General features: G+C 37.5%; 1 protein-coding gene across 5 annotated transcripts; it reads left to right on the plus strand.

The window, feature by feature from the left end:
* Nucleotides 1-1,328: 1,328 nt before the first annotated feature.
* LOC145502343 (uncharacterized) lies at nt 1,329-23,297 on the plus strand. Of its 5 annotated transcripts, XM_081481625.1 has the most exons (21): nt 3,900-4,523; nt 4,637-4,790; nt 5,325-5,436; nt 5,939-6,418; nt 7,134-7,292; nt 7,531-7,782; nt 8,730-8,909; nt 9,562-9,765; nt 10,145-10,387; nt 11,071-11,307; nt 12,452-12,628; nt 13,427-13,906; nt 14,148-14,306; nt 15,569-15,680; nt 16,209-16,317; nt 16,832-17,252; nt 17,569-17,810; nt 18,070-18,219; nt 18,906-19,085; nt 20,476-20,587; nt 21,280-23,297. In XM_081481625.1, the coding sequence occupies exons 2-21, from the start codon at nt 4,770-4,772 to the stop codon at nt 21,639-21,641; spliced, it is 4,392 nt and encodes a 1,463-aa protein (XP_081337751.1). In that variant the 5' UTR covers nt 3,900-4,523; nt 4,637-4,769; the 3' UTR covers nt 21,642-23,297. The 5 variants fall into 5 exon arrangements, with proteins under 5 accessions (XP_081337753.1, XP_081337752.1, XP_081337751.1 ...); XM_081481627.1 differs by lacking the exons at nt 3,900-4,523; nt 4,637-4,790 and adding an exon at nt 1,329-1,894; XM_081481626.1 differs by lacking the exons at nt 3,900-4,523; nt 4,637-4,790 and adding an exon at nt 1,329-1,890.
* The last annotated feature ends 1,295 nt before the right edge of the window (nt 23,298-24,592 follow it).

A 24,592-nucleotide genomic window follows, 5' to 3' on the forward strand; every position in this document is an offset into this window, starting at 1 on the left:
TACAGAATATCACGCGGTCTGAAACGGTAAAACAAACCGTTTAAGCTAAAGAGACCAATATTATAATTTTCTCCTTGATCATACAACAGCAAACGTTGGGTGGTTGTCAGCCTAGTCCTTCCATTTTGTCTTGTTTCGACGCAAGCACGAGACGTGCATCACTTGCTTGTTACATCAGCCTACTTTTTGCCCTTTCTGCTGTTTGGCTGCAAGATACCTGGATCGATAAATGTCCAGAGAATGTTTTTTTCGTAGGTGACGTCGTCGATTAATTAAGGTAGAGTTCAGGCTCCTTGGAAAAGCATCCCGGTTTAATAGCCGAGGTGTACAAGTTAACAAACTTATGGGTGCATGATTTTCACAAGAAATTTATTTTTCACTTAAGGCACAAATATTCAACTGTCTGTACAGCTGTACCTCGATAAAGCAAGCGATGAAATGCGAATAATTCAGAATTTCATAGCTGATAAGGTAACCAAAGAAAACTCTACCACAAAGAAGGGTTACGATTTCTTTCCCCTTTGCCCCTTTGGGGAGTTGCAAATAAAGTATGTATGTATGTATGTATGTATGTTTCTCGGAAAAGTTCAGAATAAGGTATAGTACATTTATCATGTGTTCATTCGATCGACCAATATCGATTATAGAGCTAATGTTTCTTCTGTGACCGTCAGCTTTCAATTGGCCTAAGCCTTACATTTACCTGTCAATTTTGAAGTAAACTAGGTGGAGTCATTACTTTCGATATTTCATAGGCCTTTTATATAAACAACTCTTTAAAAAGTTATTCGTTCGTAGATTGTTGAATAAGCGCCTTTGAATCTCATTAATGGTGATTTTGGACATTCGTCAAATGTCTTTATATATAACTGCCAATTTTGAAGTATCGTTATGCTACCACAGGAAACGCTTGTATTCTACACACTCTTTACACTCTACGAGGTTAAAATTTGCGAAATTTTGAAGAATATAATTTTTGTGCTGAAAAATTACTGACTGTTTTTCGATTCCTCCGATATCAGTATCATTACAATCACTGAAATAAAGCAACAAACAACAGATTTAAGCTAAACATTGGCTTAAATACAGAGCGAAACGATGAGCCGACAAAAAACAAACAAACAAACAAACAAACAAACAAACAACTATAATATAATGCATACTTTCGAGAATAAGCAAACATGGCAATTAAAATCAAGAAAACAAAAGCTTTGTCAATAAGGGTCAAATCGGGCTAGATTGCGTCAGATCAAATTGTCTTCATAAAAAAAACGTAAGTGAAAAAGTATACTGCCAATTTGATCTAGCGTATCCTTTGCGTTACACTTGTTTGGTTTGCCAGTGGATTTCTGCGCAGTAAACAAGTGACACTTTGAGATAAGATGTTAGACTATGGTGTCTAGTAAGCTGTAAAGGGATCATGCATTTAAGAGAAATGACCTTTCAGGGCACAGGGATTTATCCCCTCCAAAGGGTTTTGTCCCTAATCAGAAAGCGGAAACGTTATCATATAATGAATTCCGACAATCAATCATCGCCGAGTAGTTGCTTCTAGATAATTCTGGATTCAATAATCAAACGCACAGAACAAATCCAGTCAAACTATCAATTGGAAGACCAACAGGGATACTCACAAAGACTGCATGGACATAATTCTGGCTGGCTCCAACAGCTGTTGTAGCTTGGCGAAAAAGCTTCCTAGTATGGGAAGGAACTACGACTACGACCGCAGTTAACTGTGGTCCATTAGTTTCACAAGAACGGGAAAAACCCCTTTTCTTATATTTATACAAGTAAGGAGGAAGACTTTCGCTTTCCCATCTTCCGGTCCAAACGCGTAGGCAAGAAGCTGTCGAAGCAGGAGGAATCTTGAAGCTGTTCTAAAGAACTGTGAGTACGTAACTTATACACAAGTAACTAGATTAGCCCACATACATGTTAGAATTCTAAAAATCTACCTCAGCGTGTATCACTGAGCAAATGAGATAAGTTTCAGAGCACTGGCGAAGGCAACGCAATGGCCGGTGTCTAGTCAAAACTGCATGTGGATGACATGATTTCGCGAAACGATTTTGACGAAACGGTATTTAACGAATTCGTTCGGGGAAAATGAAGAAAAGGGCATTAAATTTCGCGAAAACGATGTCGACAGCATTTTTTTTTTTCCAAAATAAACCTGGACGTCATTAAACCTTTCAAAACAGACTCCATGGAACAGGTAAATATCTTCCTGGAGTCCGCAATGTTCCTAAACGTCCAGGTATTCAGCCCGGAAAGGGATCTTCTAGAGGAAGTCTTTGAGCCACTAACAACATCAGTTACATACGCCGGCCCTCTTCCATCCGTTTGAAATTCCTGTCACTGTTTGTAACTCGATTCTACCTCGAAGATTCATATGAGTTTTCGGTACTATAATTCTCATAAATTTCATGATAATCATTACATAAATGAATATTTTTCTGACAAATGCTTTTCTGCTTTGCACGTACTGCAACATTAGGAGCTTGTCATTCAACCTTGATAATTTGCAACATTTATGCTCTCTGAATTATATTTGATTTTCTCAAGAGTGGGTCTTACTGAGATTGATGTTTGATTCTTTTTACACCAGAATCTTTGACATAAGTGATGTTCATATCCCTCTCATACAACTCTCTAAACGTGAATTAAAAATGAAATCTAAGCCATGGATAACCACCTCTTTAAGCTTAAGGGTCTAATTCAAAACAAAAAAACAAACTTTTCAAGAAGTACATGTATATTTAAACTAACTCTGTATATTATCACACTAAATTCAAAGTTTATAGAAATAAAATTAATCACTTATTAAAATTAAGTAAAAAGAATTATTATTACTCCCACTAAATTACTTGTCAAGAATCTTGAAATAAATGAGCTTAGGTCAAGGCTGCAGATGCTTTTAACAATTTCTTTGCTATAATTGGATATAATTTGACAAAGAATATTCCTAGTGTGAATAAATCCCCCCTTTAGTATCTCACAGTTCCATCCCAAGATAGTTTCTTTCTAATTCCCACAGCAGCTGTTGAAATTGAAAATGAAATTATTGGGCTAATCTACAGGGCCTTACAGCATACCAGTTGCTATTTTAAAAGCTACCAAACATGTTATATCTGCACCTGTAAAAATTATATTCAATGCGTCCTTTTCTACTGGAATTGTCCCAGATTTATTGAAAAATAGCTAAGGTTAACCCTGTTTTTTTAAAAAGGTTGAACAAGCAGGTCTAAATAATTATCGTCCCGTTTCTATTCTCTCAATGTATTCAATGAACTGTCAGAAAAGCTATTGCATAAGAGAATATTAGAATTTTTGGAGAAGAATAAAGTAATTTGTTGCAAACAGTGCAATGATTTTAGTAACTGGTCTGAAATTCTAGATTTTCATCTATTTACAAATGATGCCAATCTCTTTTATAAACACAAAAATATTAAAGTCCTTGAATGCAAAGTATACAATGAACTAGTTAATATTCATACTTGGTTAAGTGTCAACAAACTTTCACTTAATATTGATAAGCCAAACTTTGTCATTGTCTACCCTCCACAAAGAAACTTACTTTTTCATGTCGCACTCTCTTTAAATAGCACAAACATAAACCAAGAGTATACAATATAATATCTAGGTTATATTATAATATATTCTAATTTATCATGGAAAAGTCAAGTAAGTTATATTGCTATAAGATTAAGCGAATTATTGGGATCCTTTTAAACTTTGTTATTATGTGGATTCAGATATTCTGGTTAAACTATATTATGCCTAATAATATATCGCTTCTTAACCCATGGTTTAATTTTTTGGGGGTAACACCTATTCTTCAACTACCCAGCCTTTGTTTAATTTACAAAAGAGAGCAATGAGAGTGATGACTTTCTCTAAATTTCACGAGCATTCTAGTCCAATTTTCAAACACGTAAATATTGTTAAACTGCCTGATCTTGTCTTCCTTAACATTGCAGTCTTTAAGTATAAATTTCACCATCTGTGTTTTATACTTTCACACCATCTGTGTTTCATACTTTCTTCACCTAAGTCAATAAAAGACATATCTATAATACAAGAAGTGATCCTAATATGTTTTATACTTTACTTAAAGTAAGAACAATTTATGGAAAATTAGACATAAGATTTAAGGGCCCCAAAATATGAACTCGATTAGTGAAAATTTGAGAACCTTCTCTTTTACAAACTTAGAGGAATCAGTAAAAAGCGATCTTGTCAATGATTATTACTTACTTGAGTCAAGTTACGCTAATTTTGCGATTTGCTAAGAGCCAATCAATTTCATCGCTAGTTAAGGAACTTGCCAGGTATGTTACCAGGAGACACGCAATATCCTTATTTGGCCAATATAGAAAGCGAAACGTGTCGTGACATATCCTAAGAGACATTAATCTTGAAATGACGTCATAATATCAACACGCCACCGTCTACAATTTCTAACTTTCTGTTTCGGCATAGTACTGTCTTTCGACGGGTTTTGACTTCAGTGACTACAGGTTCGTTTCTAATTTCTACTTAAAAAGAGCTGGATATGATAATTTCGTTTAGTAATTGTATAGTTTTAATCGAGACACTCGCTCATAGAATGTGTGGATACCTCTTCATGCAGAGCTCTTCTTAAGCTGATATTTCAACAACTGAGGTAGAATCCGGCCCAATAGCGGAGTTAAATTCATTTGCATGAGCCTCAATGTACGAGGCTTGTACTAGTCCGCATCCTTGTGATATTATCACGGTTGTGAATGAAGCCATTGTCAGCTCAGGTAACCACTGTTTTCGAAACTACTGTCTTTTAAGTCGGGCTCAGTTTGTCATGCTCAAGTTAGTAGCGTGATTTCATCGTTCTAATTAAGAACTTAATTTAATCAGGAGTTGTCTTTGAGCAGGGCCGAAGGCATTTGATGCTTTAAGCAGCGAGAACGACTATTCAGGGAAAGTGCAACAATGTGACTACGGCTATGCCACTTAATTTACTTCCAACGGAACGTATTCCATGTGCACTTTTTTGCCGAAATAGTGGCAGCCATTTAAAATTTTAGGTGACAAGCGTAGGACAAGATTTTCTACGATATTTCCTCTTTTAACTTCGGAACACGTTTATTTATAGCGTAAGCCAACCGTGACCTGTAAGTGAGGTAATTAGCTAGAATAGATAGATTTTAAGTTTGTCATATAGCTAGAATTATTGCAAAGGTCTTCTTTGTTCTGTTTCTTTTTGGTGATACTTTCGTGCGAAAACGCCGCGGAACTTTCCCTATTGCCTTGGTAACATTATTTTACCTTTTTGCCTTACGCAGGAAGACGATTCCGATATAGTCGTGAGTGTCATGAGTGCCACCTGGTGCTGGATTTGCTTGCTGTTTTTCCTGGCGCTTGATGTTAACATGCAAATTATAACCATCAAGAAAGGTAACTTGACATGTATAGTTGCGGACTACTAGCGTCCTCCTCAGCAACAAAATCATGACCAACAGGTAGTTAAGAAAAACCCCTTTTAGCGACAAAAAATTAACAAAAAAAGAAATAAATAATCATGATAATGACAAGGACAAGGACAAGGACAAGGACAAGGACAAGGACAAGGACAAGGACAAGGACAAGGACAAGGACAAGGACAAGGACAAGGACAAGGACAAGGATAATGATAAAGGGACAAAGAAATAAACCATGATTCAGACACTTCAGACACTTTATTGTTTGCAACAGACTTTGGGGAGAGGATAGCGAAAAAATAGCTTAAAATTTAATTACGAATTTTTACCCATGAACTGCTACCCTTTTAAGCGCGACTGATAGATTGTTGTCCAGCTTCGGGCAAAATTATGGAATTATGCCAGTAAATGGTTAGTTTCGCCCGTTAGCCGCTTCAGTTATTACCTGGAGAGTTAATTCATGCGATTTGTCTTTACAGAGAAACGCCAAGCGAAAGCTTTATTTACTTCAGAACTTCACTATCTAGCCAAACAATGTACGGAAGAAAAGCACGCCTTCTTCGCCAGCAGCTTCATAGAACTTTTTACACAACTCTTGGGTACTATTGGAGGTTGTGATGGGACAGGAAAATGCGCAATTGAAAATGTCCAAGTGGAATGCGGAGAACGGAGCATTACTCTGCGCAGAAGGGACATAGTTTATGTCCAACAGGCGTTTAATGTTCCTCTCACGGTAAAATTCGCTTTAAGAGTTCCACTGCCAAGCAATACATCCGTGGTTGGTCTGAACCAGACAACTCAACAGATATCAAGTACCATTCTAGCATCCCTAAATGAAACAGATCTGCCTTTAAACATCAGTGGGGTTGTTTTGGAATATGACTTATCAAAACCACCAGTGGTACGCATAGTTGGTCTCGTCTGTGACAAAGGACAAGTTCTTAAAGGGACAAATTGTGGTAAGACCTGAATATAAGCAACTAGAACTGGCGTTTGTTTTTATCCTACTATGTTCAAATATAAGATCCAAGATTTTTGTGTACGCCTTATCTTGTGCTGACGACCTTAAGATCCCCTACACCCTTGTCATTAGTCTACATTCTTGCAGTTGCGAACAGGGAGATGGGAAGTTTGAACTAAGGGAGGATTCCGCTTGCCCTACGGTCGCAAAAGACTTTTTTTATTTATTTATTTATTTATTTATTCCATTCTAAAATTACAAAGATAAATATAAAGTAAACAAGTAAGAGGAGAAATGGAAAAGGGCAAAAATATAGCAAGCTAATTAGATGCCCTTGTTTAATTGACAATAATAATTAGGGTAAAAAAGTTAACTTAACATAGGAGAGGAAGAGGTATGAATGAATTAATACTGAGCAAAATAATACTGGAAGAGTGCTTTTTTAAAACGTTTTCTTGTCGCTAAGTTACGTATAGATAAAGGAAAGTCATTCCAATAATAACATACAATAACAGTGGGGCAAAATTTCCTTATATTTATTCTGGAGAAACCGGGATTGAAGTGTTGCAGGGATGCTCTTCGAGTAACGTAGTTATGTTGCTCAGATACCAGAGATAAGGTGTGATTAGACGGTTTTTCATCAATTTGAATCAATTTCAGTAGTGTTAATTAACTCAATTGTAACTTTCTTTTCTATTTGTCTCATCTCTCAGTAACTTGTCCACCGGGATACTTCCTGGATACCTCTAATTGTCAGCCATGTGCAGTGGACCAATATCAACATCAAGAGGCCCAGACATCCTGTGTTCCATGTCCGTCTGGAACATCAACTTTAGGACGAGTGGCATCAAAAAGGCCTGAAGACTGTCGAGGTAACTTGGAACTGACATTTTAGGTCTATGATGGATTAGTTTTACCGGTTCTGTTTCTCAATAACTTAGCACCTTTTGAATTTCTAAATATAATGTTGTTGAGCAAAATCTACTAGCTACAATACGCTATGAAAAAAGTGTTTTAAATAATTTTAAGGCAGTGCAAGCCACTGTTGCTGATAATCAGCTGCAGCGATTTTGCTCATTTGACAAGTTGAACTGTTTTGGTCGTTTACAGATAACACTCCACCTTCCTTCAATAACACATGCCCGGGCAATAAGGTGTTCTACACCGGTAAATGTTCGTCTCATCGTACGTTACGACGATGGAAAGAGCCAATGGCGACTGACAATTCTGGCCACGTGTCTATTAGCTACCCTGCCATTCGACCTCCTGTCAACCTTAGTATCGGCCTGTACAATGTACTGTATTCCGCGATAGACAACAGTGGAAATCAAGCTAATTGCACTTTTGTAGTGCAGGTTGCAAGTGAGTCACCGCATTTTTTGTTATGAATAAAAGTAAATTATCAAAATTGTTAACTAAAATGATCTTAATTAACAATTATCATAATTATCATAAATCCTAAAAAAAGCTATTACATTTAGTGAGTTATCTTCTCCATTTAATAGGTTTTGTTTGAATGTGTTTTAGTCAGAGCCATGTGAGCCGATTAAGTAGCTTTGGAAACAGTTCATATTCTTGTATGCAATGTAAAATTGACCAGCCCAAACAATTCAGTAGTAAGAGCCGTGTAAGGGTCACCATAAAAGTAACATTAAATTGCAGTTTGATTCACTGTGACGCACTTAAGAATATTTTGTTCTTTCGCAATGCCTGTAAAACACACAAGAGCCAAAAAAAAAAAAAATGTTTTGTTTCGAGTTTTGTTATTTGGTCTAATCGTCGTAAAATGCTAGTTCGGATTTGGAAAGTCTCCTAATAGAGCTAGGACTTAAGTATGGTTTAAGAAGGAATCCTGCAGGATTTCGAGTAACAAGTGGACAAAAACATTGTACCGAGGTTATTTACATTGTATATCGGCAATTTCTATGCGGCTGTTTTAAGTATCGTCTCAAAAGAAATCATTTCTAACAACGCCAAATGTCGACAACAAATCTTGAAGTTCATATGAAACACACAAAAATACTGGAGAAATTAAATGAAACTGACAATGAAATTTCACCTGCGCTCCCACAATTTCTCTTAACTTTGAATTTTATTTTCTCGAGTTCTTACGGATAATTGGTTTTGGTGTTATTTCAGGCAGCTATTTATATCTTTAGCTTTTAGAAAATGCAAAAAGGTTAATGATATACCGCAAATTATTCTGGTGCAGAGTTTTTAAATTGTTCACTAAAAACTGAAACTGCTCAATTTCCTATCTGAGAGGCTTTTGTTAAACATATATTAAAGGAAAACATGCTCATTCTTAGGAAAATCATGCCCAGTCCTCCAGCCACCAATTCATGGATCTATAGCCTCTCTTTCATGCGGATCCGCATTTGGTTCCCAGGCTTCCCTTGCTTGTAACACAGGATACCGAATGGCTGGATCGCCTTTGCGCTCTTGTAGACCAGATGGAACATGGTCAGGCAACGTGACTACATGTAACAGTAAGTATTTTTATTTTATAGATATCGATGAAATACCGATATTTCTTTTAGTTCCTGAAATTTGATTTTTTTTTTCGTTCTGAGCAGTGAAGATACCATTCTTTTATCTTTCAAATATAAGGATATCGATTTCGTTATGCTTGCAGCCATGTAAAAGTTTTCTTTCAACAGTAGTGAAATTGAATTTGACCTTTGTAACTCAGAATATTACATTTTCTTAAAAAATTAAAAGTACTTACGTCATCGTTGCCTTTGCTAGAATCGTCAATAGTCGGTAGCGCGCTGGACTGCAGATCGAGCCTCCTCCTGGAGAGAGACACTACCCTCACAGTGCCTCTTTTCACCCAGGTGTATATATGGAAGCCGGTAAAATAAATGCCAGGAGTAACACTCAATGGAATTGCTGCGCCATGATAAACTTGGCTCCACGCAGACTTTTAGGCCTGTTTAGCACTTGTTAGATTTGCATAACACTAATGAAGAAACATTAACATCTTTTGTTTCTTGTGCTCATGCTTGTGCTTAATACTTTAGGGTTGAGCTTGTCTCGCAAGTGTGAAACAGGCTTTAAAGCTTTGGGAAAAGCAGCAACAATTTTATATTTACAGTATTAATATTTGTTTACAATTATTTTTTTTTCCTTTCCAATCAGTCGTCAAATGTCCAAGCATCGAAGCGCCATCTTATGGAATGGTATCTCCAAGTGCTTGCCAGATACCTTCTGGTGCACATTATAAAACTGAGTGTTATTTTATGTGCAATGTTACGGTCGGTTATCAACTTGAGGGCGTACCAATGGTAACCTGCCTTGAAAGTGGATCGTGGAGCGATGATACCACAAAGACAATTTGTAAAGGTATGACAAAATAAGTGACAGCAGAGCCACTGACCCACACATTATTGCCATTTCCTGGTATTTTTAAATCAAGAAAACGAAATAATGTTTCCTAGTTTTAATCTCTGTGAAGTAAGCGAGTATGACTGTGGCAACATCCACAATCACAACAACGACAAAAAAAAAAAAAGAAAAAAAAAATAGTAGCAAACACGGATAATGTCCTGTCGCATGGCCTTGGCAGATCCAAGGATTAGTTTTCTATATGTTTCAAATACACGTTATCGACAACTGTGTTGAAATTCAATTTCTTCAATCGTTTTCTATCAAAAAAGGCTTACTCCCTCTCTTATTGTATCTCAGATCAATATGTATTTCAAATAAACTGTTTTATCAACAGATATCCAAGCTCCCAGCATCACGTGTCCATCTGATATGGAAAATATCCCCGCAAGGCCTGGCCAATCATATGCAATTGTGACTTGGCAGATACCAGTGCCCACCGACAACTCTAACGAGCCCCTGACGCTCACCGGTTTACGGCCTCCACAAAAGCTGGATGTTGGTAAAAGGTACATTACATACAAAGTGACCGACTCATCTGGTCTGAGCACAAGCTGTGCTTTTTTCATTCATGTCAAAGGTACATATTGCAATCATCTATGTGATATCAAACAGTAACATTCATGCAACATCATGATCATAATGATCATCATCATCGTCATAAACATCGTCATCATCATCGTTTAATTGCCTTTAAAAAAGCGGTATGTATTATGTGCAGTAATTTAGGTAGGACGATTAGACCTCTAGGAAAACAAACAAATAAACAAACAAACAAAAACAAACAAAAAATCACGAGTGTGTGACTGGGACAATTCAGTATAATTAAATTAAAAAGTCAATCGTTTTTTTTTTTTTTTGTTAAAAATGCACAAGCATGTTGAACAAGTGTTCAAATTTTAGGACCTTGGTAGAGTGTCGTGAATTAGTTAATATTTTTACCGCAGTGATGCGATCGACAAAAAAATAGAAAAAAAAAATAATTAAATAAGAAAAATCAGAGATCCTGACGGGATTCAAACGTTCTCTCAATTACTGGTCGGGTGCTCCAACCATTGAGCTTAGAGAGACTCAAGGGCAGCCTGGCTATTTACCAAGGTCATAGGGCACAAGCATCCTGCTCACTTCTAGAATCAGCTTTGCCAAAAGCATTACATGTTTGATTATTAATGAAATATTCTGAACTCGCTGAATAAATGATTCAAATAAAATGATCATCTTGTAAGGAGACATTAAGCATTTTTTTTTTCAATAAAAAAACAGATCTTGAGCCGCCTAGGATTGCAAACTGTCCCGATGACATCTATAAGACGTCTAAAGAGAAATGGACGAAGGTATTTTTTCCAGGAGTCATCATCACAGATAATGTTGGCGTTCACTTATTTAAAACAAGCAGACCAAATGGAAGCGAGTTCACATGGGGAGAACACAACATGACTTATACTGCATCAGATAAAGCAGGAAATACCGCCCAGTGCCATTTCCAAGTAATCATTGGTGGTATGTAAAGCCTTTTAGGGTAACAATATGTGTTTATATGTTTTTCCACAATTAATCATAATAATTACAATTTCCTCAAATGTGATTGGTGCACAAACTGCTCTATTTTGCTCTAACTAATCTGAAAAATTGTATTCGGACAGTGTAATCGAACAGTTGGCTGTAATCGGACACCTGTAATCGGACAGTTGCAGGAGCCAATCACTTTAAGTTCTCCCCACTAAATCCACCAATAACAACATTGATTTCATTCATTATAGTAACCAATTCAAGAGACTGACTTTGTAAAATTGTGGAGGTGACTGCTCCGGTGACTGTTTTGAAAGAAACTTAACAGCCATTTTGCAAGCTAGTCTCCGTAATTTTAATCATGATATTTAAAAAAGAGCTCTTTTCCAAATGAAACTTTTAATTTTGTGGGAAATTGTAATTGTTATGATCAATTGGTAACGGGACATCATGTTGTCCAATTCGATCAGTCTGTAATCATACTCGTGATTAACAAATCGGACTCCCGCTTCGCGGTCGTCCGATTTTGTTAACCACTCGTACGATTACAGACTGATCGAATTGGACTCCACTCAGTCCTATTATCATTATTAATCAGCACCTCTATGACCAGCTGCTACGTGGCTATCGTGTCAAAACACTGAAAACATAATGTGAAACTAGAATACGAAACATGGAGTTTTTTCCTATAAATTTGGATGTTCTTCGCGATATAGTAAAGATTTTGCGAGAGTGAAGTTTTATTCTGGCGAAAATTTCCTAGGAAGACCAAAACTTTTAAAACTAATATAAGTAAAAAGTAGAGAAAAACAAAATTGTTGAAAAATATGACGAGTTACTACAGCCATGTTGACTTCCCTTCGCTCCAGCTAAAACTTCTCCTGGGTCTCCAAGAACACGTCACATTTCAGTTGCGTTGGATGCAGTTCTAATGATACCAAACGTATTGAAGTCGCTTTCAATCTGGAGTTCCCACCTAAACAGTACAAAAGAAAACGCGGCAACCATATGAGTATTCCGACGAAGTCCAATCAAGTCATAATTGCAAAGTATTATTTAGTCCTAACAGTCATTTTAAAATGAGGGTCGTTCGTAAACAGAAAAAATAATTATTGCTCTTTTTCTCCATGAAAAGCTAACCGGTGTCCAGATTTACCAACGCCCTTGAATGGAGCTAAAACATGTGATCAGTCGTCCTGCATCCTGCACTGCCATGTTGGATATGACTTTGCTACCAATCAACCACAGTCATATATCTGTAGTCCTATCAAAGGGGCATGGGTGCCTTCAAGCAAAGTGCCAGATTGCTCTGGTAAGAATAAATAATGACAGTTTATTATTTAATAATCTGTAATTTATAACTCCCAGGGACCCGTGTGATACTCAGTCGCGCATAGAACATACATAAAACTTGCTTATTTTGCCAATGGTGCACTAGGAAATTTGTGCAATATCGACAGATGAGAGTGGTTTTTTGCTACAATCAAGCCGCAAGTTTGCTTATGGTCAGCTGGCCAATCGTTCAAATAGAAATTACTTGATGTGCTCGTAAAAGGAAATCGTTTTAGTAAGACTGAGCTTTGGGACTATAAAAGTGATATAAATAACATGGGGATTTCAACCAAAACATATCGAGACTGAAAAAGAACTGGAATTAAAGGATGCAAGGGTTGGAGAATTGGGGGAAAAAATCTACATATGCAGATGAATTTTCGCTAAACCCAGTTGACGTTCGCATGTTAAGCACGACTGGTGAATTGCATCAGTAAAATTAAAATTTTATCTCGTTAATTACTTCATACAACAATAAGGAAATAATGCTAGCTTGAAACATCTCACTACCAATAAAAAATATAAGTCACCCTGCACAATTTTTTTACTAGACGTAATAATCGTCAACGTTTTTCCGCTTAGTACTTTTTAGAATTCTCTAAATGTTCGAGTTTTTCAAAGTGCAGCCAAAGTTTTCCTCTAATGAGAAGAAAAGCGATCGCACAAGATCGAGCAAAACCCTCTGTGAACAAAAATAAATTTCAACTATTATTTTCCGTTTTCAATAAATGTTAGTTTTGCTGGCCGAGATAAATTTATTTCTGACTTGTCTTTATAGGAGCACAGCAAGCAAAAGTCTTACTTGCCACGGACCTTCATTACCTAGCTGTCAAGTGTACAGAAGAAATGAAATCTCGAATCGCCAGCAATTCCATTCCGCTTTATATTCAATACTTGGGTAAACTTGGAAGCTTTAATGGAAATGAAAAGTGCACCATTGAAAATGTCAAAGTGAAATGTGGAGAACAGGGCATTAGGCTTATTAGAGGACGTATAGCCTATAGCGAACATTCTTTTAAAGTTCCTCTTACTGTGACATTTGATGTGAAAGTCCCACTTCCAAGCAATGCTTCCCTTGTTGACCTGAACCAGACAACTCAGCGACTATCAAGTAACGTTCTTACATCCCTGAATAAAATAGACCCGACTCTGAACATCGGTGGAGTTGTTTTGAAATATGACGCATCAAAACCCCCAGTGGTACGAGTAAAAGGCCTTGGCTGCGACAAAGGACAAGTTCTTAAAGGGATTAAATGTGGTAAGACCTAGTCATAAGCAAGCAACTCTCTTGATTGTTTTCGAATCACATTGAAATGATAAACACATCTGGATTTATAGTTTGGGAGTTTGCAAGGGAGTGGCAAGGGAGGGTTCTGATCCCCTGCTCTGACCTCCGCTCCCACCTCCGGTCGGTAAGACTTAGGTCTGGTATCAGTAGCTTTAACCTTGAAACTAATACTATCTACTTTCTGTTCTATTTGTTTAACTTCATGTCTCAGTAAATTGTGCGCGTGGATACTATTTTAACAAAACTGGTTGCCAAGCATGTGCAGTGGACCAATACCAAGATCAAGAAGCCCAGACCTCCTGTGTCCACTGTCAGTCCGGAACATCAACTTTAGGGAAAGTGGCGTCAAAATGGCCAGAAGACTGTCATGGTAATTTTGAAGTGGCATTTTACTTCTTTGATTGTTTGTTTGTTTTTTGCTGACTTGAATTACCTTGAAGAGTTCTGGATCTTGTATATCTTTTTTATTATTATTATTATTTAAAACATAGTACATGTTTTAGATATTTTAAAAATCTCTGTCGTAATTTTAGTATATCACTTAGGGGTCGGCACTTTTTTTTTCATATTCACAACGCGTGCGCACATCATGTGCGACGCCATTGCGCTATTTTGATTTCTAAAGAAGAGGGTTATGGGTAAGCATACGTTTGGAGACGCGTGAGAGCGAGTGTCAGGTTTCTTCTGCGAATACGATGTGCTTTCAGTTTTAGGTATTTTCTGAGGATGGGGAGTAGTGCATTGAGTTATGCACTACGTAAGAAATAAAAAGCATATACCGTGTTTCTATCGAGTAAAAGAAACACTATTTATCAAGAAATAGATAGCGAGTAACGTAACCAATCAGAGAACGGCATTCGTGATAGAACGCTAGTAGATTTATACTAAAACTCGATAGATGCAAGGGGAACATGTTCTATTTTTTTTAAAAGAACAAGTGCGGAAGGAAAAAAATACAACTTGTTTACTTTGATCATCAAAATGTAAATTATCTTTGCTCGCATCCTCATTACGTCAACAGCTCGTGCTAGTCTGTGTTTCTATCAAACTTTAGTATTTATCTACTAGCGTTCTATCACGAATGCTGTTCTCTGATTGGCTACGCTACTCACTATCTATTCTGTCGTAGATAGTGAGCAGCGTAGCAGTGTACCCTTGTTGACAAAATGACGGCCGCTTCTTGGCGTTTTCGAAGTTTTCATTATTAGGTGTCTGTGATGAGGAGATAGATAAAGTTTTGAATGAATAGTAGCTTTATACTAAAACAATTAGATTATTCGCTCTTGATTTCCATGCGATAGAAATATCGAGCTCATAATCTAATTGTTTAATTAATAGAAGAACGATTTTTAAACATGCAGCGCGCGTAATTTCTTAGGGCTGTTTTCTGATTCTTCGTAAACAACCCCTCGGCCCCCTCCCCTATAAACACCCTCTTTTTATTCCAGGTTTTGGTTTATGAACAGTGTGTCATTCAAAGCTTTAAATTATTGCCCGCAAACGTTCCCGAGAGGTACAAGATACAGTTGTATCGTCACGATCACGCTGAGCGTGAGTTTCTTCAATCCTTGTTTTGCCGCGCCTGCTAGGACTTGCCATTAATTTTGCTGATGTTTTATTATTTCTACGCAGAGAGAAGAAAAACAGTGAGGTCTAATCAAATCCAAATAATATCGGGCACCGTCGTAGGACTCCTAGCACTTCTTGCTCTGATTGTTACGGTTTTCGTGCGGAAACGCTATCTGTAAGTTCTTCAGCACCCATATGAACGATATATAATAGCATAGCAAAAATTAGCTAGGCCTAGAGCCTTGGAAAGAAGAACATAACATAGCATGCCATAGCAGAAATTAGCTTAGCGCTTAACAGTATAAAACATAGCATGGCATAACATAACGTACGCGTAGCATAGCATAGCACGGCATAGCGTAGCATCGGCATAGTATAGCGTAGCATAGCATAGCATAGCATAGTATAGCTTAACGTAGAATAATCGAAACACAACAGAAGACAGCAAATCAGAGTGGTGACGGGGAATAGTGACGAGACTTCGATTTAAAACGTCTTACTAGACTTGCGTTTAGTTTAGTCATTTACCAAACTTGCTTGAAAATGTACTTGGAAAATATCCATTGAGGTCTTCTACACGGCCGATAATGTGGGTCATTTCGTGCTACTAAGATTTATGACAGTTACTCTGTTAGCATGTCTCTTTCATTTGGTTAAGTTCCCACTCGATATACTCGATATACTGGTTATATTACTACTGCAGCCGTAATAAAAGAATGGCATCCAATCTGGCTCACACAGCGGAGGAAAAGATGGCCGGCTCTTCAAGGGCTCCACTTCTCTCCCTTGAAAAGGAAGAAACCATGGTTCAGGTATGTTAAGTATAAATATTCTTCCACCATCCAAAAAAAAAAAAAAAAAAATGGAAAGAAAAATCACAGTCATTCTTAGAGTGAAATCCATTTAGACGGGCTTTGTCGTCTGGATGATAAAACGCAACCAGCTAATCCGTGATTACAGCAGATTTAGTGTTTTATTACGTTACGTAGTGCAAAACCGCTCCAGAATTGTAGTCTAGTGGGGCAGTGAAACACGAATCAAAAACAAATTAATAAACCAACAAATTGCAAGGTAAGTATGGTTGAGATTGGGAAATAATGAGACGGACTGTGAACGACAGAACTTGCAGTAGAGTATGATGTAGACAATTCCCGTTGTAAACGTTTAATGTCATTTGTGAGAACAAGAAAAGACTTCATTTATTTATCTAGCTTATTTATCTAGCTTAAAGGTCTGAGTACCCATATCAGCCGTCGCATGGCTTCACCATGCCATTTTGCCCAAAAGATAGTTATATCTATGAGGTTACTGTTTTTATTTTCTCAGAGAGAAAATGAGGCGGATCAGCGTCCATCAAACTGCAGCGACGAAACTCTACACAGCCACCTTCCCAAGTCAGTTCCAAAATACATTACAAAATCAGAGGCCACATTTACTAGTACTGGTGGAGAGTTGAGTGCACCATTGGAATCTAACGTACGCATAATCGTTCCTAGAGGTGCGATTCTCGCTGGAACAAACCAACATGTCTTCTTTGGAGTGTTCTCAGACGAGACACCATTGTTGCAGGATTTCTCGGAGGCACCCGATAAGACTCTTATTTCTCCCGTGGTTGAATGCGGGCCTCATGATATCCATCTGTCAAAGCCAGTCGAAATTATCGTTCCGCATTGCCTCTGCTTAAGAGAAGCAAAAAAGGAATCAATAACTGTCTATAGATGTGGCAGTTTTTCTGCTGAATTGGAAGGTAATGTTAGTTTGTTTGTTTTACCCAGGGGTCCTCGTTTCTTAATTCAACACAAGAGGTAACATTTCTCATAAAGATCATAATCTCCCTTGATACCAAACGAAGACGTAGAAATCACTTGCACAGGGAAAGGCATAGGTGTAGACATAAGCATAAACATAGATACATACAAGTTATAAGTTATAAGTTATGTTTAGGCACAATGTAACAGCTAGGCATTGACATACGTTTTACGCGTGAGCACAGCCACATCACCATGGCTTGTAGTTGATCGTTGTTAACAGGAAATCATAGTCCATCTAATGTTTGATACTAGGTCGATTAAGTTGGGAGAGAGTGCCTAGTAAATCGGAGAAAAACAGTCAGAGCAGGTCTTGGTTTACAGTGGGAAAAGACTGTATTCGCATAAAAACCAAGACTTTTTCACTCTGGAGCATATTTGCTTGTGGCGGGCCAAGGAGAAAGAGAGCGACAGTTTTTTCCAGCAGACCGGATCCCAAAAGCGACCTTATCTACTTACGATTCTACGTGTACAGTGATAACGAGGATTCTAAGAAGGTAAGTGATCGATTGAATGATAGGCATAACATAAGATAGGGTGAATAGATGGATGGATAGATAGATGGATGGATGGATGGATGGATGGATTAGTCGGCTCTGAACAAAGATAGTAAATGACAAGAGCATAAAAAGGTACTACTCTAGAAAGAATTGCAGATCTTGTTTGTAGGAGATGTTTTTTGTAGGACATTCAATGGCTTTACTTATTTGGTATCCCACTTAAATATCTTTTTCATTTACTTATTCGTTTCACAAGCGCGTGGAGTTGAAAGATAGAGAACGGTTTCCTGACTCGAAGGTAGCCAGGGAGCAGCCCTTTAGAATGTACAGTGACAGCAAAGTGATCACAGTAAAACTCACTAAGCTTGAAGAAGGATGGGAATTCGACAAGACCAACGATACGCAGGTAATTTACTATGTCTTTTAATCTAAAACGTGATCATGTTAAGACCCACAATCGATGTGGTATTTGTCTGGAGGATTCCTTAGGCTCACACGTGGGCAATTAAGTCGGCCCACAACAATAGAATAGTAGCCACTTTGATTTACGACCACGTGATCATCGGTTCATCTGAGTTAGTATTTTTTTTTTTTTTTTTGCTAAAACAGCCCATGCTAACATTGCGAACAACTGGCAAAGATGGCAATTTTTTTTTTCTTATGGTTCTTTTAGTTTTACTTGTTGTTAATCAGCTTCTGGTACCAAAGGCGTTGTGTCACAAATTTTACATATTATCTTTGTCTTAATGCATACACTGTTTATTGGCTGGGAAAGGGGAAGTAAGTTGGTGTAACGGTGGCCAAATCTTTCGGCTTTTGCGTTTCTTCGACACCTTTTAATACACATTCCATTCAATTACAATCGAGGGAATACTGGGCTCCTGGCTCTCTTCCTAACTCAATTGTCCCATAACAAATCTCCTGTGGAGTTCGAAGCCTCTGATAGCCGCGAAAAACAGCAAAAGCCATTGATTTGTTTGTCTCTTTGGTATCGACTTCCTCTCAATTTTTAACATCAGCCAAATTCATACCTTTCTTTAATCTAAAAACGTTGTTATTACTGAGCAGCTGGTTATATCTTATCGTTTGTAGATATACCACTACGAGAAAGGCAGTGGGAATGGATTTCGCTCTAACAATGCCTGCGATTTTGCTGTGAAACCAGAGGACGGTCGAGATGTAAACGGGTTTTCTTGTATGGTAGAGTTTCAACAGGAGGGCTACAACCAAGAATACTCAATTTACCTGAATCCAGGGTTTACGCCTTTGAAGGTAGAGGAAAGTACCTGCTACAGTAGAGGAAGCCAGCTTTCACCCTCGGGTCTACAAGGGGGGAGGGAGGGAAGTTGATGCCACCCTCATAAAGCTTTTCCGAAGTTTTGTAAAGATGACGTACTCTAAGGGGCTCAAACTTTCAGTAGCTGCATGATCAATTACTCCTTCGCGGAAATGTTGATATGTCAATTGTGTGTCCATTATTTTATACGGTGCTATGGCAACCGCAAATTTCATGTAAATTTGGCCAGAAATGAACTTTTTGGACATATTAATGTATTTTGTTTTCAGTTTTCCTCATCAAATTCTAGAAATTCACCAATTTGTACATTTCATAAACATTCTGATTCTTGATTTTGTATTAATTTCCGTTATTTATTGACTATTTAAGAAAATAGTAAAATCCAAGGTAACGTATCTATGAAGGGGGTCAAATGATGTCATATAGCGTCACAACCAACAAACATGGTATCATTTTCTAGAACAAGCTCTGGGCTACATTAATATCAAAGAAACGAGTTTACTTCGCTGTGCTGTAAGAGAATGAGAACCCTAGGGGGATTCCATCCACCCCCTTTCCTTGCACCACGGTGGGGGTATGAGGTAGCTTGTGCGTCCGAGGGTTAATTTGACCGATTAGATTCGGTTACGTTTCACGAGACAAGGGCATGATGACAGAAGGTGTAACTCTCTGTTTCCAAAATGGTTAGATTGGTCATTTTGAACAATGAAGTTGAGAAATCGTTGCTGTCAAAGCCAACTCGAAGACCCCGGCCTATTTTGATCTATACTACATCTTTTATAAGCGGGATTGGGAGAAGGGGAAATCCGACCTCCTAACTAACTTTAAGAATAGGTTAGCAATGATAATCATAGTTAGAGAGTTTGTAGAGCGCCAATTAAGCAACCTGAGGTGATCTGGGAAGTTCCTGATTTTTTAACATGGTAAAGAGAAAGAAATCATATCACCAAAGATGACTCAAATGAAATGCAAATCAACAAAGCAAATCAATCCTAAAACGTCTTTACAATATAAAAATATAACTCAAACGTTAACGTAAAATATGGCAATAAAATATCAAAAGTAAGAAAATAAATAAACAGGCCTGTCAAAAAAAAAGAAAAAGAGTGCTATGGAAACATCAAGCTGCTTCCCGTGCCACACCGGCTTGTTTGAAAATAAACTTCAAATAAAGTTGAAAAACTTTCGCAAATCATACTTGAATAAAAATGGTAAAGCCGAAATTTGGGACAACTTTAGCAGGTAGCGCAAGTTGGCTTTTCATGTAATATTGTTTTCGGAGAAGTGCTAAACAACTCTTACTAATCTGCAAAGGTGGTTGGTATTATATTATAACCTGGCATTATTTTCATGTTTGTTTTACAGCGGCAAAGTATCCGGCGAAAGCCCGCAGCAGCTGGATGCTCAACCTCGACAGGGCCCGGAGAGGAAGATGACGACTATGACAGTGACAATCAGAAAGGACGATCATCACCAGGTTCTTAACAAGGGTTAAATTATCATCATAATGAAAATGGGTTGTCGAATAGCACCTATAGATATTCGGAAGACATATCTCATTCTTTTAATATTTCCCGAGCCCTTTGGCAAGGAATCCCAATTAAAAGAGCTTTGACTAAATGCAAGTGTAATGATGTTTTTTCGTAACAAATTGAGAGAGAAAAAAAAAAGAATCAAACAAGTGACATGAGCGAACTTCCAGGCAAAATCCATGAAAAAGAAAACGAGAGGAAACGAAACGAGACAGGCGAAATCTACAAGACTAGAGGGGACATGGGGAGTTACGAAAGAACTTGCACAATCACTGTTACTTCAGCTAGATCGCCGAGACAACGCAGAAAAATTTACAGCTGCATTTTATATAATTACAATTTGTTCGCAAAATCAGCTGCATATCAGTCTTTATGAAACATTGTTGATGTGACTGCTGTTTAGTTTTTGTTGTTGAAGTTCCATTTGCCTGAGATGAGCGCGTAGAAAAAAAAAAAAAGAAAGAAAAGAAAATTCACGAGCAAAATATTTCAGACATATGGCTTTGGCCAGGTCATACCGCCGAGTGGCAATGCTTGAGATGTTACAAGAGAGGACCTGATTCACTACCTGCTTTTACAAGCTGATCCAAGATGTAGTGAGCATGACATATTAATCGTTGATTATTATTTTATTTAGATTCTTCAAGAGAAAATGGACCCGTTCAATGTGACCATTTTTTCACATCACTGAGCCTAAGCGATGACAAGCCGGTAACAGAAAAAATTATCTGTGGTATTAGCCCCTATGTTGGAGTCAAGTGGAAGCTCGTTCTTCGAAAGCTGTCCATCGAAGAGGCGACCATAAGAAATTTGGATGAGGATTACAAGAACGCTTCGGTTAGTGAAAAGTGTTACCAGGGTCTTTTAGCATGGAAGGACAGTCAAGGCCCTCAGGGAGCAACGATTGAAACTCTGTGTGATGCCCTACGTCTCGTGGGTTGCTCAGAAGCGATGAAAGCATTGCAGAGAGAAATTGCGTCACAAAACACTGACAGCTAAATTTGAATTGAACTTAGAATCATTGGACGGAGAACATGTTTCATAGTTTCGAAAAGTTTGTGTTCTGTTGTTTGGTAGCCGGCCCTGTGAATAAACCTTACTACCTTTTGCTCGCTGAAGGTGTAGATTAGGCCCTGCGTTCACATTCAACTGGCCAATGGACAACTCCCACTTTGAAACGCGCCTGTAGGAAATCATGATAGTTGTATTCATTATCTGGGACTGGATATTAGTTTTCATGAATACAACAATTATAACCATGATTCCTTGCAGGAGAGTCTTATGGAGGGAATTGCCCATTCTATTCTTAGGTGCATAGCTGAAAATTTTTCAGGGAACTCGCTGTGACAGCAAATTAACGCAGTGTTTCTCCTAGGGAAAAAGGAAAGATGATAAATTTGCTCGCAACTAGAAATTTGTCCTATAAATGGTCACTTCAGTCCTGGCCCAAATGCTCCGAAAGAATTATGACAAATTTGCCCTTTCTGGTCCTCCTTTATACTAGTCAAGGGATTTCGTATAGGCAGGTGTACAAGAAAACAACAATCACAAGGCTTTATCGTACAGCCGCAACGTTTGGGCTGCTACCAGCCTTGCCGTTGTATATTCTACCGACAACTTTGACCTAAGACATGTTTTTTTTTAAGGAAACACATGGCAGCATTTTTTAACAGTTCCGCCATAAAACTTTAAACTGTTTATAACTCGATAGAGGAAGTAATGAAAAGTGTAAATGCCTCTCGATTCCATACATGTAGTCGAAACGATACCTGAAAAAAAAAAAAACAAAACAAAAAAGAAATGTAGCACGAGAAAATATATTTATACAATTTTTTTTCAGAGAACTTCGCAGTAAGTGGTAACGAGCTGGAGGAGAAAAAAACAAAAACCCTTCTTGTTACAACTAAAACTCCTTGAACAGGGACGATGTGTTTTTACTTGTAGTCACCGTCAGCTGTTAACTGACTCAGTATAGACGTTATATATGAATCTATCAATTTTGCAGTAAACCTTAGACATACAGCAGAAACAGCTCTTATATTAACAGAACATGCTTATTCGTTCGTAGATTCTTCAATATGAGGCAGTGATTCTCACTTATGTAACTACCCTGTTGTTTTGATTTTTTTTTGTAAATTAATAGTTATAATTGTATTTTGATAAATTAATTTAGGGCCATTATATAAACAACTTTTTGTTAAAGAGGTTTCCTTGTAGATTGAGTATTTTTCAGTGTCTCACTTGTGGTGTAATATTTGGCAAGACAACTGGGGGACGGGGGAGGTGTAGTGGGTAGGATAAGTCTTCATGAGAGCCTAGTGGCCCATTAGACCACGGTTTCCATAACATAAAGCGGCTAGGAGTATCGGGAGTGGGACTGGGACAGTAAGAGTGGCCATTAATATATACTTCTTTGATTAAAGTTAAATAACTAATAACTCTTTTACTCCCAGGATCTAAAAGTCAATTCTCCTGACTACGTGTAATTCCATGCATTTCTTTGTTTGCTAGCCCTGAGTATTTCATGTTGAAATGAGCTAATGTCCCTAAGTTGATAATTCTCCCGATTCTCATTACCTGTCCCCTGGATGCAGACTTTGCGATAGGAGTCTGTTAGGCCTTTTCAAAGTTTTTTTTTTTTTTTTTTTTTTTTTTTTTTTTAACAAAATTGACAAAAACAAAAAGATGTAAAAAGTTTAGCTATTCCACACTGATCTTTTAACACACCCTTCCTGCCACCTCCAAATGGAAAGCTTGATATGATTCTATTAGTGATTTACTGATTTATTCTGCTTATTGCTTTTTTACAAGCTCTACTGCCAATCAACGTCTTTAAATAAACACCATTTAATTTCACTGTAAGTGAATTTGGGTAAATTTACCCATAATTTTCTGCTTTGATATTTTTTTGTAAGAATTTTCCTATTTGGGTAATAAGTATATTAAAAAATAAATAAATAAATAAATTGAGAAATTTATAAAATACACATTTTCAAGGACCAAGTGCTCTTTTCTAAATATATTAAGCCCCGCTCTAAATGAGCAGAGATACAATAATTTACTAAATTTGTACAGAGTTCAACTTTTCTTATGAAGACAATGGACTTTTTCAATGATACGATGGCCATTTTGAGTTCTATTATTTCAAATAGCTATTATGGGATGCTCAGGGGGCAAATAAGTATGTATTGGCAACCCTAGGCATCCCATAATAGCTACTAAAAAAATAAACAACTAGAATTCAAAATGGCTGCCAAATCGCAGAAAAAGTTCCATTGCTTAAATCAACTGCTTAAAGAAAGCAAAATAACCATACAGAGGTATTTAGTGTAATTTTTTCGCTCTGGTTTATATGCAGCGTGAAAAGGATGCTAGTCCATTACGTTACCCTGAACGTTTAATTTGCTGGTGCCCGCAGAGTATTTTATACAGCTGGGTAAAGAGAGGTACTGTGTGACTCAAGTATCTTACCAAAAAATAAAAATAGCGGCGCTTGTCCAGCGCTAGCTGGACCGCACAAAATCCACGGATAAACACAACGTATTTCGCACCAAACCTCTTTAGGAACACCTTCTTTATTGTTGTATCGTATCGTGAAACTAAACAAACAATTGATTTACGAAATTAGGGACAAGCAAATAGCTTAAGAAATATTCCAGGTAAATCAGACTTGCCGGATCTGGTGAGAGTTGACATCAATAGCACCTTTCCTTCCTTCGATATGACTAACAGGCAATAAGACGTAATTTCTTTCCTTCCGAGCACGAGTGCTTGCAAAACTGATCAAAGGTCCTCTTTTCCTAAATTATATTGAATTACACAATAGATGTCTAGCGCAACATGCGTTCTGTATGGAAACGTGAGACAACTTAAGAGCGCGTGACGAGCCACCTGGTGTGACTTTAAAGATTAAACCAAATCAAACAACGGATTTAAACTCGTGCTATAGG

The sequence above is a fragment of the Orbicella franksi genome, chromosome 11 (assembly GCF_964199315.1).
Source record: "Orbicella franksi chromosome 11, jaOrbFran1.1, whole genome shotgun sequence".
Classification (NCBI taxonomy): Eukaryota; Metazoa; Cnidaria; class Anthozoa; order Scleractinia; family Merulinidae; genus Orbicella; species Orbicella franksi.